The following is a 12,062-nucleotide window of genomic DNA, read 5'->3' as shown; positions in this document are numbered from 1 at the left end:
TGTCTTTGCTCTGGGGAAAACTTCTCGTATTGATAACCTTTTTTTGGGTCCTCATTCTGCCCCGTGTTGCAGGAAAAGCTTTGCCTTCTCTGGCCCTTTCCTTTCGGGCTTTGGAGCTTTTTTGCACATGTTACTAAGGTTTGTCAGAATGGGATGAAAATACCATTTTTCTGTATTAACGCATCAGGAAACTGAAACTGGGATGTGCCAGGGCGAGCAGCAGCCAGCAGGTCTGGCACCGCCTTGGGACCTACAGATCCTGGTTCTGAAACTGTAACTTATCTGACGTTTCTAATAAAATGAACAGTTTGTTACATTTTTGTATCCCCTCATTTTCTGGAGACTCTGCACTTTCCTTGTGTAGTTGAGACTCTCCTCTTTAGGCCTGCTGGGAAGGCAGCTCTGAGAAGGAAAGGGGGTAACAGCAAATGTCTCATCTGATGCAGTGGCTTTGAGCAGAGGGTGTTGTAACCTGTAACTGTGAAATTCCTTTGTTTTCCCTGAGCCCTGGAGTGCAGAGCCGTTGCTCTGAGGTGTGAGCTCTGCTCCTGTGTGGACTGGCCACCACTCCCTTGGCCTGGAACTGCTCTTTCAGCTCTTGATGCATGGGTGCAGGTTTGCTCTTTCAAGACAAGGTGGAATGCTTTTGATGAGAGCAGCTTTGGTCTGGGAAGCTCTCTTGCAGCTGTGGGGCAGTGCAGGCATTGGGGTTCTGTGGGTTACTGCTGCCACTGAGCTGATCCCCAGTTCCCCCAGTGAGGAATGAGTTCCCAGTAGCCAAATCCTCTTTCCCCAAGGCTGCTGTGGGGGTCTGCATGGGGACACCTCACCTGACAGCCTCACCAGAGTCAGGCTCTGGCTGAGGTTTTTACCATAGATGGTTTTTTAATGAGTTTTCAGCACGTGAAAGGAGAAATGCTCGTGTTCCTGGTGGCAGGGTGGAGTGCAGCAGCTGCTGAGCAATGCCTGGGCTGCACAAGGTTTGGGCTCAGGCTGCTGGACCTGCAGCCCAGGGTTTCTGTGGGTGTGTGAAATCACTTCCCTCTGGGCCCGTGGTTCTGCTGTTGGGTTGGTTTAATACAACAAATTGTGCGTGAAACTTTACAACTGGAAGAAAGCAAAAATAAATCTATACCATGGGAATGGAGCCTGCCCAGAGGGGATGGCTGGGGATAGAAGGCTTTTTCTGCTCTGCCTTGGCAGAAGTGCAGGCTTGGTGCTCTTCCCCTGTACCTCTGGGGCTCCTGGTGGCTTGGATTGTTTCCTCATAAGGGACCTTGGCTCTGTATAGCTGTAAAACTGTGGTGTTAAGTTGCCATGAGGCATGGGTGGTTGTGAGGGGGGAAATTTGAAGCTTTTGTGGGGAGCTGCAGGAGCACTTGCACAGAAACTTGCCTACAGAGCAAGGCCAGGCACTGGTGGGAGCAGCTGTGGGGGGTGTAGGGGCAATGTTAGAGCCTCCCTGCTCTCAGGAGGGATTTCTCACCCAGTCAGACTTCAACAGGAGATTCCACAGCTTTTCCTGCACCGTTTGCTACTGCAGCTTCTGAGCTCCCTCCTTGGCACCCTGTGTTTTCCCTGTGCTGCCCTGCTCATGGACAGAAGTGTTTCAGATCAGATCCTGCACTGATTGTCTTGCTGAGCTCCCTGTTTCTGCACTCTGTGGCTCCTTCCCATGTCCTTTGTGTCTGCCTGGGGCACAGCAGCAGGTCCTGCTGCTTTGGGGGAAGGCTTTGCAGTCTTAGGAATGAAATACAAAAATGTGAATTCTGTGCTTATTGAGTTTTCAGGGGCTCAGAAGCTGTGAGTCCTGACAAGTGCTGTGGGATGTCTCTCACATCCTTTTTGCCTGAAAGGCACTGTAGAGGGTAAAACCTCAGTGCTGATCCCTTTCCAACACCCCTGCCCTGAGGCTCAGTGTGAGTTTAGAAAACTCTGCTTCCTTTGGACACTCAAACTTTTCTTGGGATTTTTTGCCTCAAGCAGTGTTATCCAACAGTGTTACTGGCTGTTATTCCTTGCAGACATATTATTCACTTTTTTGGTATGTTTGTGATCAAAAATACTAGGAAAAATTTTGGTTTTCTAGTTCAAGGGAATAATTTTAAAAAGCAAAAATAGGCACTTCTGCAAGGGCAGGTTTTCCTTAAAACAAAAATTCCACAGACCTGTAGCACCACTTACTGCTGGAGCATTTTTGCTTCCCCTGCCCTGCTTTAAAGGCAAGAAAGGAGAAGGGGAAGTAGCTGATGTGTCTGAGGCTCTGAGATGCTCTGTCCTTCAAGTGATGTTTTTTTGAAGCTTTTTTCAAGCCTTCCTGCTCCCTTTGATGGCCACAGCCTCAGCTTGGGTGCATGGCAGATCTGTGCCCACTCACACATGTTCCAACAAGAAGTTCTTAAACTCTTTGCCTCAAGTCCAGGAAATGGCTTCAAACTGAAGGAAGGTCAATCTAGATTACCTGAAAAAGAGGTTTTTTACCATGAGGGTGGTGAGGCCCAGAGAAGTTGTGGCTGCCCCACCTCTGGAAATATTCAATGCCAGATTGGACAGGGCTTGGAGCAACCTGGGCTGTTGGAAGGAGTCCCTGCCCATGGCAGGGGGGTGGAACTGGATGAGCTTCAAGGTCCCTTCCAACCCAAAGCAGTCTGTGAGTCTGGGATTTTCCTCTGGCTCCTGGTGCCTGATTGCTGTCACCTGGATGCAGGTGATATTCCATCTGGAGCACTCTGCCATGCTGTCCAGGGAGAAACCTCCAGAAGTGCAAGTGGCCATTTTGTGTTGGGAGCGCGTGGTGATGGCAGCCTTGGCCCACTGTGATTTTGGGGAAGTGGTGGGGAGGGTGGGGACCTACAGCAGCCATTCTGGCTCTGTTACCTTTGTGACTGTTCACTCTTGGTGCTGCCTTTTGCTTTTGGTATCTAACAGTCCCTTCTCTCTTCTCCCCTGCCCCACCACAGAGTTGAAACCTTGTAAATACTGTTATTTGTATATACTGTAAATGATGACATCGGTGGGCACTACCCGAGCCCGGGGCAGCTGGGAGCAGACACAGACACAGAGCCAGACGCAGCACAAGCAGCGGCCACAGGTAAGAGCAGTGTCCAGAGAGCTCAGGGGAGACCTGGCTGCTGAGTGCTAACAGCTGGCCTGGCCTAAATCAGCTCCCCATGTGTCTGGGGTTTTCATTTCTCTCTCCAAGTGGGAGCTGCTGCTAAAATTTGGGTTGATTTCCATTCGTCTGTTCCTCGCACGCTTTAATGAATGTAAGTGGCTGAGAAGCCACCTGCAGTGGGTCTTGGTGGTGTGGTGGTGGTAAGGTCTGCCCCAAAACAGATGTGGTTTGGGTGGCTGCTGCTCATCTGGTGCCATGAGGCCAACAGATCTATCCCTTCAACAATAAATCCCTTTCTTCCAGGTTCCTCTTCTTGCTCCTTTTTCATCTCACTTTCTCCCTGGAGTTCTCCTTCTCTGACCCTTGTCTTTGCCATATTGATTCCTTTCCAGGGTTTCCAGAGAACCTGGGGTAGCAGAATGGCTTTTTGAGGATGGTTTGAAATGCACCACTCTGACAATGTGCTCTGTCTCTCCCTGGTTTCTTTAGGCTACTGCAGAACAGATTCGACTTGCACAGATGATTTCGGACCACAACGATGCTGACTTTGAGGAGAAGGTGAAACAAGTGAGTGTGAAAACGAAGGTGAACTCTGACAGGAAGCTGAGATCAGCACTGGGAGTAGTGTGAATGCTGAGGGGATGGGAGGGACACACCTGGCTGCTGCCTGGATTTCCTTGGACTGCCTTGATAAAGTTGTATCATAGCATGGCTTGGGTCAGTAGGGGCGTTAAAGGGTATCCAGTTCCACCCCTGTGCTATGGTGATATCTTCCACTATCCCAAATTGTTCCAGCAGTGCCAGAGCCTCACCACCCTCACAGGGAAGAATTTCTTCTCAATAGCCTGTATAACCCTGCCCTCTGGCAATGGAAAGCCATTCCCCTGTCCTGTCACTCCAGGCCCTTGTCCAAAGTCCCTCTCTGGCTCTCTTGGAGCCCCTTTAGGCCCTGGAAGGGGCTCTGAGGTCTCCCTGGAGCTTTTACTTCTGCAGGCCCAACACCCCCAGCCCTCCCAGCCTGTGTCCAGAGCAGAGGAGCTCCAGAGCCCTCAGATCATCTCTGTGGCCTCCCCTGGACTCACTGCAGCAGCTCCTTGTCCTCCCTGTGCTGGGGAGCCCAGAGCTGGGGCCAGCTCTGCAGGGCAGGGTCTGAGCAGAGCAGAGGGGCAGAATCCCCTGCTGTGGGTGAGCCTAGGGCAGTATTGGCAGATACTGGGCTCCCAGTGCACGTGGCCAGGTGATGTTAACTCAAGCCCCCAAGTCCTTCTCCTCAGGGCTGCTCTGCATCCATTGTCCTCCAGCCTGTGTTTGTGTTTGGCATTGCCTTGATGTGGGTGCAGCAACTTCTGTGGAGCTGAACTTTTAGTTTGTTTCTGCAGGTAACTGTGTTATCCTGAGCAAAAGGAGGTAGTGAAAGGAGGTGTATGGTAAAAAACAATGGTAACTCAAAAATTCACACTTCTTGTTGAGGAACACAGTTAAGCTGGGAAGGCTGGGCAGATTCCCTAGCCCTTCAATTTTTTGTTGAAAGGTTTTTGGTTTGGGATTCAAGTCGCTTTCCTCCTGAGAGAGACCCATAGGGATTTTGGTGCCATCTTGGTTTGGAACATGCTGACCACGGTGTTGTTTTCTCTCCAGCTGATCGACATCACAGGCAAGAACCAGGATGAGTGTGTGATTGCTCTGCATGACTGCAATGGGGATGTCAACAGAGCCATCAACGTGCTGCTGGAGGGCAATCCTGACACGGTAGGGCTGGCTCCTGGAAATCTCCTGAGGTCTAGTTCAGTCTAGCTGCAGGTGAGGCATCCAGGAATGTCAAGATAAGGAGAGCCACTGTGACTGAGTAGTTCCACAGTGTGGCTGTGACCTGGCTGCTGAATGCTGCTCTCTGTGGGCTGTGAGAATGGCCCTAGGTTTGAAGGAATAGAGGAGAAAATGCCAGAAGTAATTTCCTTCCCATTACTTTTGAATCTAAGCAGTTCAGCAGTAGCAGAGTGGCATCTCTGTGCTTTCACACCAGTGACTATGAAGGAACTTGCCTTTCCCCATCAGGGCTGTGTAACCTGCATTGAAAGGCAGGTGTGTGCCAGCTGGGGTTCCTTTCTGTCAGAGCAATGTGGTTTTTGTGTCTCTGGCCCTAAAGATTCATTTCTCAGTGATTTGCTGACTGGCTTCTGTGCTGCTGCCTATGCCATGGTTTTGAGGGCCTTTTTTCTGTTTGTTTTTGTGGAATTGGGCTTGGCTGCTGTTTCTCATGCAGGTGCTTGTCTCAGGCAAGCTGAGAACAGCCTGAGCAGCCCCAAGAACAAGAGTACTTGCTTAGGAGGAACCTTCCAGCATGCAGGGTGTCATTCCTTTTGTGACAAAGACAGCAGAGATGCAAGTACTGTTACAGAGCAAGAAAAAGCCTAGAAATGTGAGCTCCTTCCAAACCACTGCTGATATCACATATCCTCCTGGTTTGGTTGGAGCCAACTCAGCTCTGAGTTGTGAGTCTAAGTATCATTTTAGAATATTATGCTTTAGCTCATTGTTCTGCCTGTGATGAGACCTGGGGGTATGTGGATGAGCTGGACACCTCAGATTATATTTTGTGTATTGCAGCTGCTCCCCAGTGTCTGGTTCTCTGCTTGCTTTGGCTTCAGACAAGTTCTGTACAACACATGGATGTATTCCTCCTTGTCTTTAGAAAGCCCTTTCCATTGACAACTGAATAAAGCAGCTTTTGGAAATCTTTTAGAAAAGGGAATGATAGGGATGTGCACAGCTCTGCCACAGCTGTGTTCTCCACACCTTTTGTAACCAGTGGCTTCTAGTCAGAGAACAAACTCCTGCTATCGCAGCAGTTTAACTGCAGCTATGATCTTAGCATTAGATTAAATTTGATTAAAATTACAGTAAATGTTTTTTTTTTTTTTTTAAGTTTATTTCTAAGGCAGATACCTATGGAGAAAGACTTTGGAAGCCTTGGGTTTGATGGCAGTTTGTGCCACTGTGTTGTTGGCTTTTTTGTCACTGTCCCTGCATGCTGCCATTGAAACCCAGCTGTCTGCCAGTTGTGTTTTCAGGTGATTGTAAATGACTTAAGACTATTTTTAATTGTTCTAACAGTGTGCAGCATCAGTTTAAGAGTATGAAACCACTGCAACTGTCAGAGGATACATGGGTGCAGGCCCATGGCAGTAAGCTGGAGGCAGACTTAATATTTTGCAGCTGAACTTGCCTGTTGGTTAAATTCTGTGGTGCTTCTCTCCATCTACGATGATACTTAAGAGAGAAGTTTTTTAATAACTTTGCATCTGCTGAAAGAACTTACCCCAAACATTGACTGCAGATCACTATGAAACATTTACCTGGGTTACTATGAGAGCTCCTGGTGGTCTGTGTGAAATGGCAGGCTCTTCTTCCCCCTAAGCAAGGTATAAATGTATCCATGCTTTGAATTCTAGAAGTATCGTGCCATCTCTGTTGAAGAATTTTAGTAGATCTTTGCAGAAATAGAATAACTCATCTCCTGTTACCTCAAATTGGGTGCCAGTCAACTGTAAGAAAGCTTGGCTTGAAGAAGGATGATGTGCTGTGTGTAGACTGATAGACTCTTTAAAAAATTGCTCTGCAAACTGTTTTTGAGGAGACCTTCTCTGTTACATTCTCCGTAGCACGTTTAAATCTTCATGGATTTGCACCTTTCATTGATCTAACTGGGATTCATTTCTTTCCCCTCTGCAAACCTTTCAGCATTCCTGGGAAATGGTTGGGAAGAAGAAAGGTGTCTCAGGACAGAAGGAGAGTGGACAGACAGAACCCAGTGAAGAAAGCAAAGAGAACCGGGATCGGGAGCGGGATTTCAGCAGACGACGTGGAGGGCTGCCGAGGCGAGGCCGAGGTGCCACCCGTGGAAGAGAGTGTATGGACCTTCCCTTGAATAACCCCAAAAGCCTCCCACTGAAGCACTGTGCTGTGTAACAGCTGTCAGCAGAGCTTTTTGGGCAGACCCATCTGTGTGTGTGGATCTGTTCATTGCTGCCATGTCCGAGATGATTCTTTGGTGATGGTCTCACTTACGGTCAGCTTAAATCAGAAGTTCAGGGAGCACGTGGTGATCTGCTCCCCCCCCCCACACACACAGCCACTGCATTTTGGGGTTTGAGATGTGGTTTAAAGCAGGATGAGTCTTGAAATTGTCTTTGCTTTGTTCTGTGTTTCAGTTCGGGGCCAGGAGAATGGATTGGATGGTGGTAAGAGCGGAGGATCGTCTGGAAGAGGCACGGAAAGAGGGAGGCGGGGACGTGGCCGAGGCCGAGGTACACACGGGATGTGAGGTCCTCAGGGGGTGGGAGGAGGAGAATTTTCTCAGTTTATCTATCTCCCATGAGGGTTCCAAAGCCTCTTTTATGGGAGGAATTGCCAAACTGAGCATATGCATTTGATTTTTCTGTTCTTGTGCTTACTTTTAGTGCCTACATGTTGCTTTCCTTCTTAAATGTGCTACAAACAGCACCTAGTTCTTGCATCACATCCATGGAGTTAGAAATAAAAAAAAAAAGTGCTTTATTGCAGAGGTGGGAAGTTAAAAAACTCAAGGTTAACTTATTTTAGCGGGTGGCCCATGGCTTGTTAACAACAGAACCTGCTACCTCATCATTATTATACATGTATCTGAGCACCACCACTGGCTTGGACTTTAAATACTTGGGGCAGAAATTAGTTTTACCCCAAAATCTGCTGCTTAGGAATCGTTGCTGAGGTCACATACTGCAGAAATCAGAATCTGGGGTCCAATACTTCTGATTTGTGCCAGCTGGAAACCTCATGTTAACCTGGATTGATGCATTGCTAATCATGCTGCCAGCCAGCTGAGGTCACTCCCATCCATCAAAAGATGTTGCTGGCAATCCCATCAACCCAGGAAAGTCCTCTCCACTTTCATATTCTGGTCCTGTGTGTGTTGTTCAAGTGTTTCTTTGCCCAGTGGTGTAGAGCCAAGGGACAGCAGTGCATGTGTGTGTGTGTTTACAGGTGGCTCTGGACGGCGAGGGGGAAGATTTTCTGCCCAAGGCATGGGGTGAGTTTCACTGACATAAACCACAGCAAAAATAAAAGTCTGTGCTTGAATGGTACTGTTTGTGTCAGTCATTTCTGTTCCCATTTTCTTTTTTTTTGTTTTGTTTTGTTTGTTTGTTTTGTTTTGTTGTTTGGGTTTTTTTCTTGGTTGTTTGGGGGTTTTTTTGGTGTTTTGTTTTTTGGGTGTTTTGTTTTTTGGGTGTTTTGTTTTTTGGGTGTTTTGTTTTTTGGGTGTTTTGTTTTTTGGGTGTTTTGTTTTTTGGGTGTTTTGTTTTTTGGGTGTTTTGTTTTTTGGGTGTTTTGTTTTTTGGGTGTTTTGTTTTTTGGGTGTTTTGTTTTTTGGGTGTTTTGTTTTTTGGGTGTTTTGTTTTTTGGGTGTTTTGTTTTTTGGGTGTTTTGTTTTTTGGGTGTTTTGTTTTTTGGGTGTTTTGTTTTTTGGGTGTTTTGTTTTTTTGGTGTTTTTTTTTTTGGTGTTTTGTTTTTTTTGGTGTTTTGGTTTGCTGGGGGTTTTTTAGTTTTGGTTTTTTTTGGGGGGTTTCGGTGGTTTTTTTTGTTTTTTGGGTTGCTTTGTTTTTTTGTGTTTTGTTTTTTGGTGTTTTGCTGGGGGGTTTTTTGTTTGTTTTTGGGGATTTTGGTGGGATTTTTTGGGTTTTTTTGTTTTTTGTGGTTTTTTATTTTGTTTTTGGGGGGTTGTTTTTTTTGTTTTGGGGGGGTTTGTTTTGTTAGTTTTTGGGGTTTTTTTTTTGTTGTTGTTTTGGGGGTTTTTTGATTTTTTTGTTTTTTGTTTGTTTGTTTTGGGGTTTTTTTGGTTGGTTTTTTTTGTTTGTTGTTTTGCTGTTTTGTTTGTTGAGGTGTTTTTGTTTTGCATTGCTTTTTTTGGTTAATAAGGCCCAAACTGCACCACGATAACTTAAACCGAGGATGTCGTGTGGAGCCGAAACCTCTCTCTGCCACGAGAGCTGCCTTGTGATCTGTATTACAGTCTGAATAAAACCAACTGCTTTCAAAACACTTGGACAGCATGTGACCATTTCCATCCTCTTTGTTTCCTGCAGAACTTTCAACCCAGCTGACTACGCCGAGCCGGCCAGCACGGACGAGAACTACGGGAACAGCAACAACACGTGGAACAACACCGGGAGCTTTGAGCCGGACGATGGCACAAGTAAGAGCCTCCCCACGAGTGTGTGCTGCCTTGTGGTGACAGTGTTGAGTGGGTTTTGCATCCATCCAGTTGCACTGAGGACATTCTAGGCAGGTTTAGGCTCAGGGATGGATTTTGGTGACCCTGGTACTTTGCACCCTTTGCATGTTAGAAACGGGAGCTGGGTGATTGCTCTGGGCTGAGCTTGTGGGTGCTGTTGCCTGACAGAGGCACAGGAACACTCACCTCTATTTGTTTTCCTGTAGAAACCATGCTACTGCTTGGAAAGGTGTTTTTTTATAAACTGTAGTGTGATAGGCAGATCCAAGATCTCCAAGTGTTTGGTGCATCCTCCAGAGAATTACTCTTTATTTTGGTACTGAGAGCAATCTTTCTTTCATGGTCATCTTGCTCAAACCATGGTGGGGATAGGATTTTGTCACAGAAACAAGCTGAAAGCAGTTCTGCTTCCTTCCCTGTTTGAAGCAAGCGTGTTTGCTGGGTGATTCTGAGCACCCAGCTGCCCTCTGCACATTCTCCTGCATTGGAAAATTGGTGCTCTGGGTTTTGTTTCATGTATGCACAATACTGAGAGCTCAGATTTTGCAGTGTGAGAATGGGACAGTCACAGTCCTTGACTGTAAATAGGCCTAACTATTTTTCCACAATCATTGAGTATTTAAGTAAATATCATGTCTTGGGTATAAGAAGCATCCACACCTGTGTTAATGGTGCTTTAGACCCCTTCCATACTTCTTGGTTTTGCTGAAAAAGTGATAGGTTTGGAAAGAGAGAATTAAAGTCCCATTATCTGGGGGATGCCTTTTACTGTTGGTGTCAGGGAGAGGGGTGGGGGTGGTTCCTTTGTGTTTTCATGGGTTTTGTTTGGGTTTTGTTCAGGTTTTTTTTTTTTTTTCTTCAGAAAACAGCTATTGTGGCAGGAGGGTGTTTTTATGAAACACCAGCAGACAGAATGATCATCTTGGCAGCTGAGGAGGGGTTTTAAATACCAGAGGGAGTGGACACAGCTCTGTGTGCTGGAAGTTTAACTGTCTAATGGGAACAGGCTTCTGTTTGAATGGTTTCCATTTCCCTGTGTTGGTGTTTTGTGGAATGAAGTGGGTTAGAGTGTGGTTAGGGAGAGAACTGAAGATTTTTCTGACAAACAACTCAGATTTGCTCTAGTACTACAACACAGCTGTAAAGTTTATTGTGCAACACCACTGGTCACCTGTGTTGTGTGTGGTTGTTTTGTTTGCAATTTAGTAGCCACAGGCATTCTCTTTAAATTAATAATATCCACAGGTACAATGTGACTGGTGTACATGGGGGCAATGAAACTCACCTACACTTTAAGTCAAAATTTCACTGGTTGTTTTTCTTTTCTTTTTTTTTTGTTTCAGGACTTGATTTCATTGGGGGTGAGGGGTCAAATTATCCCCGAAAATTTGACACTGCTCCTGGTACGATACATCCAGGTGCACTAACTGCCCCGGATACCTTTACTTTATAGCTATTTTTTAAAAAAAATCTGAAATATCTGTGGATATGTCATTCTTCTCTCTCTTAATTTGTTCATTTTAATTAATATTTGACTTTGTTCTGACTGTGCTTTTACTAACGTTGACACCTTGAAATGTAAATTGGGAGAAGCTAACAGCAATTCCTGTGGATTATGCAAATTTGAACTTCAGCCATTGCTTTTGGATGCCCAGAGCAGCTCTGGTGACAGAGGGCAGGAGGTGTGAGGCAGTCATACTCCCTGTGTCTCACATGCCCAAAGTTGTGACTTGCTGTTGTCCCTGTGCCATTCTTTTGTCCTCCCTGCTGTTCCTGCTCAGGGTCACAGCCCTGCTGCCAGGGCAGCTGCTCTGGCTGAGCTCTCTCTGTGCTTTGCCTCTGCTTTTGGCTGCTGCTGGGTGAGCAGAGCCCAAAGGCTGCTCTGGCATGCTCAGCCTGCCTGGCTGCTCCTCTTCACCTCCCTGCAGTTGAAGATGATGGTGGATTTGAGGGTGACAGGGGTGCTTGGTGGCAAAGCTGCTCTGTGCCTGCCACTTGATTTCCTGCTCAAATATTTATCCTTAGGAGGCCAAGAGACACCCATGAGGGGATGCAGTTTGCTCACACCTACAGAAGTCCATTGTGTCCATAATCAGGCCAACATCTTGTTTGTCTCCTCCATCTAACCTGAGGTTTTGAAGTTGAGGCTAAGGGACCTTCCAGAAGAATTTGCCATTTTCCTCTTGAAGGTCAGGGAGAAGTGTTCAGGCTGAGGAGTCTCTCATGCAAGGGCCTGAAATCAGGCAGACACATGGAGAGCTTCTGCTGTGTTGGAGCATTTTGGGTTAATCTTTAACTTCCCCAGGCAGCACAAGGCCATCTGCTCCAGCACTGCCATTGTGGTTTTGCTGCCCTTTGGCTTTGTTTGGATTAGCATTCCTTCGAGGTGCAGAGTGGGGGCCTTTGGGTGTGTTGCCTTGCTGGTGCAGGGTGACAAGCCTGGATCCATTCCTGCCTGCTGGGCTGTGGGAGGAGCAGGCTGGGTGGTTGTCTCCCAGTTTAAAATGAAGAGAGAGAGTGGATTTGGGGAGGGATTTGAAAAACTTGGAGACACAATAGGATTTTTTTTTCCTTCACCACATTTATATTTGCACATGTCGTTGGCTTAATTTTATTTTTTCCTTTTTTTTTTTTTTTTGGTGGTTTGAGGAGCTTCAAGACCAGCAGCTTTTTGAA

At 46.7% G+C, this 12,062-nt stretch overlaps 1 protein-coding gene across 6 annotated transcripts in view; it reads left to right on the top strand.

The window, feature by feature from the left end:
* Positions 1-12,062, top strand: part of UBAP2L (ubiquitin associated protein 2 like) — a 31,304-nt gene that overhangs the window by 901 nt on the left and 18,341 nt on the right. For 3 of the 6 annotated variants that reach the window (XM_036397767.2, XM_054517604.1, XM_036397768.2), the window contains exons 2-9: positions 2,961-3,091; positions 3,605-3,682; positions 4,754-4,864; positions 6,857-7,025; positions 7,327-7,422; positions 8,138-8,183; positions 9,238-9,347; positions 10,730-10,789. In XM_036397767.2, the coding sequence (XP_036253660.1) occupies positions 3,002-3,091; positions 3,605-3,682; positions 4,754-4,864; positions 6,857-7,025; positions 7,327-7,422; positions 8,138-8,183; positions 9,238-9,347; positions 10,730-10,789 (760 nt within the window). In that variant the 5' untranslated portion in view covers positions 2,961-3,001. The remainder of the gene's footprint in view (positions 1-2,960; positions 3,092-3,604; positions 3,683-4,753; positions 4,865-6,856; positions 7,026-7,326; positions 7,423-8,137; positions 8,184-9,237; positions 9,348-10,729; positions 10,790-12,062) is intronic. The other 3 variants (XM_054517605.1, XM_054517607.1, XM_054517606.1) reach the window with 3 other exon arrangements.

This window comes from Molothrus ater, chromosome 29, assembly GCF_012460135.2.
Source record: "Molothrus ater isolate BHLD 08-10-18 breed brown headed cowbird chromosome 29, BPBGC_Mater_1.1, whole genome shotgun sequence".
NCBI classification, from domain to species: domain Eukaryota; kingdom Metazoa; phylum Chordata; class Aves; order Passeriformes; family Icteridae; genus Molothrus; species Molothrus ater.
This window is presented reverse-complemented; position numbering and strand designations above follow the sequence as displayed.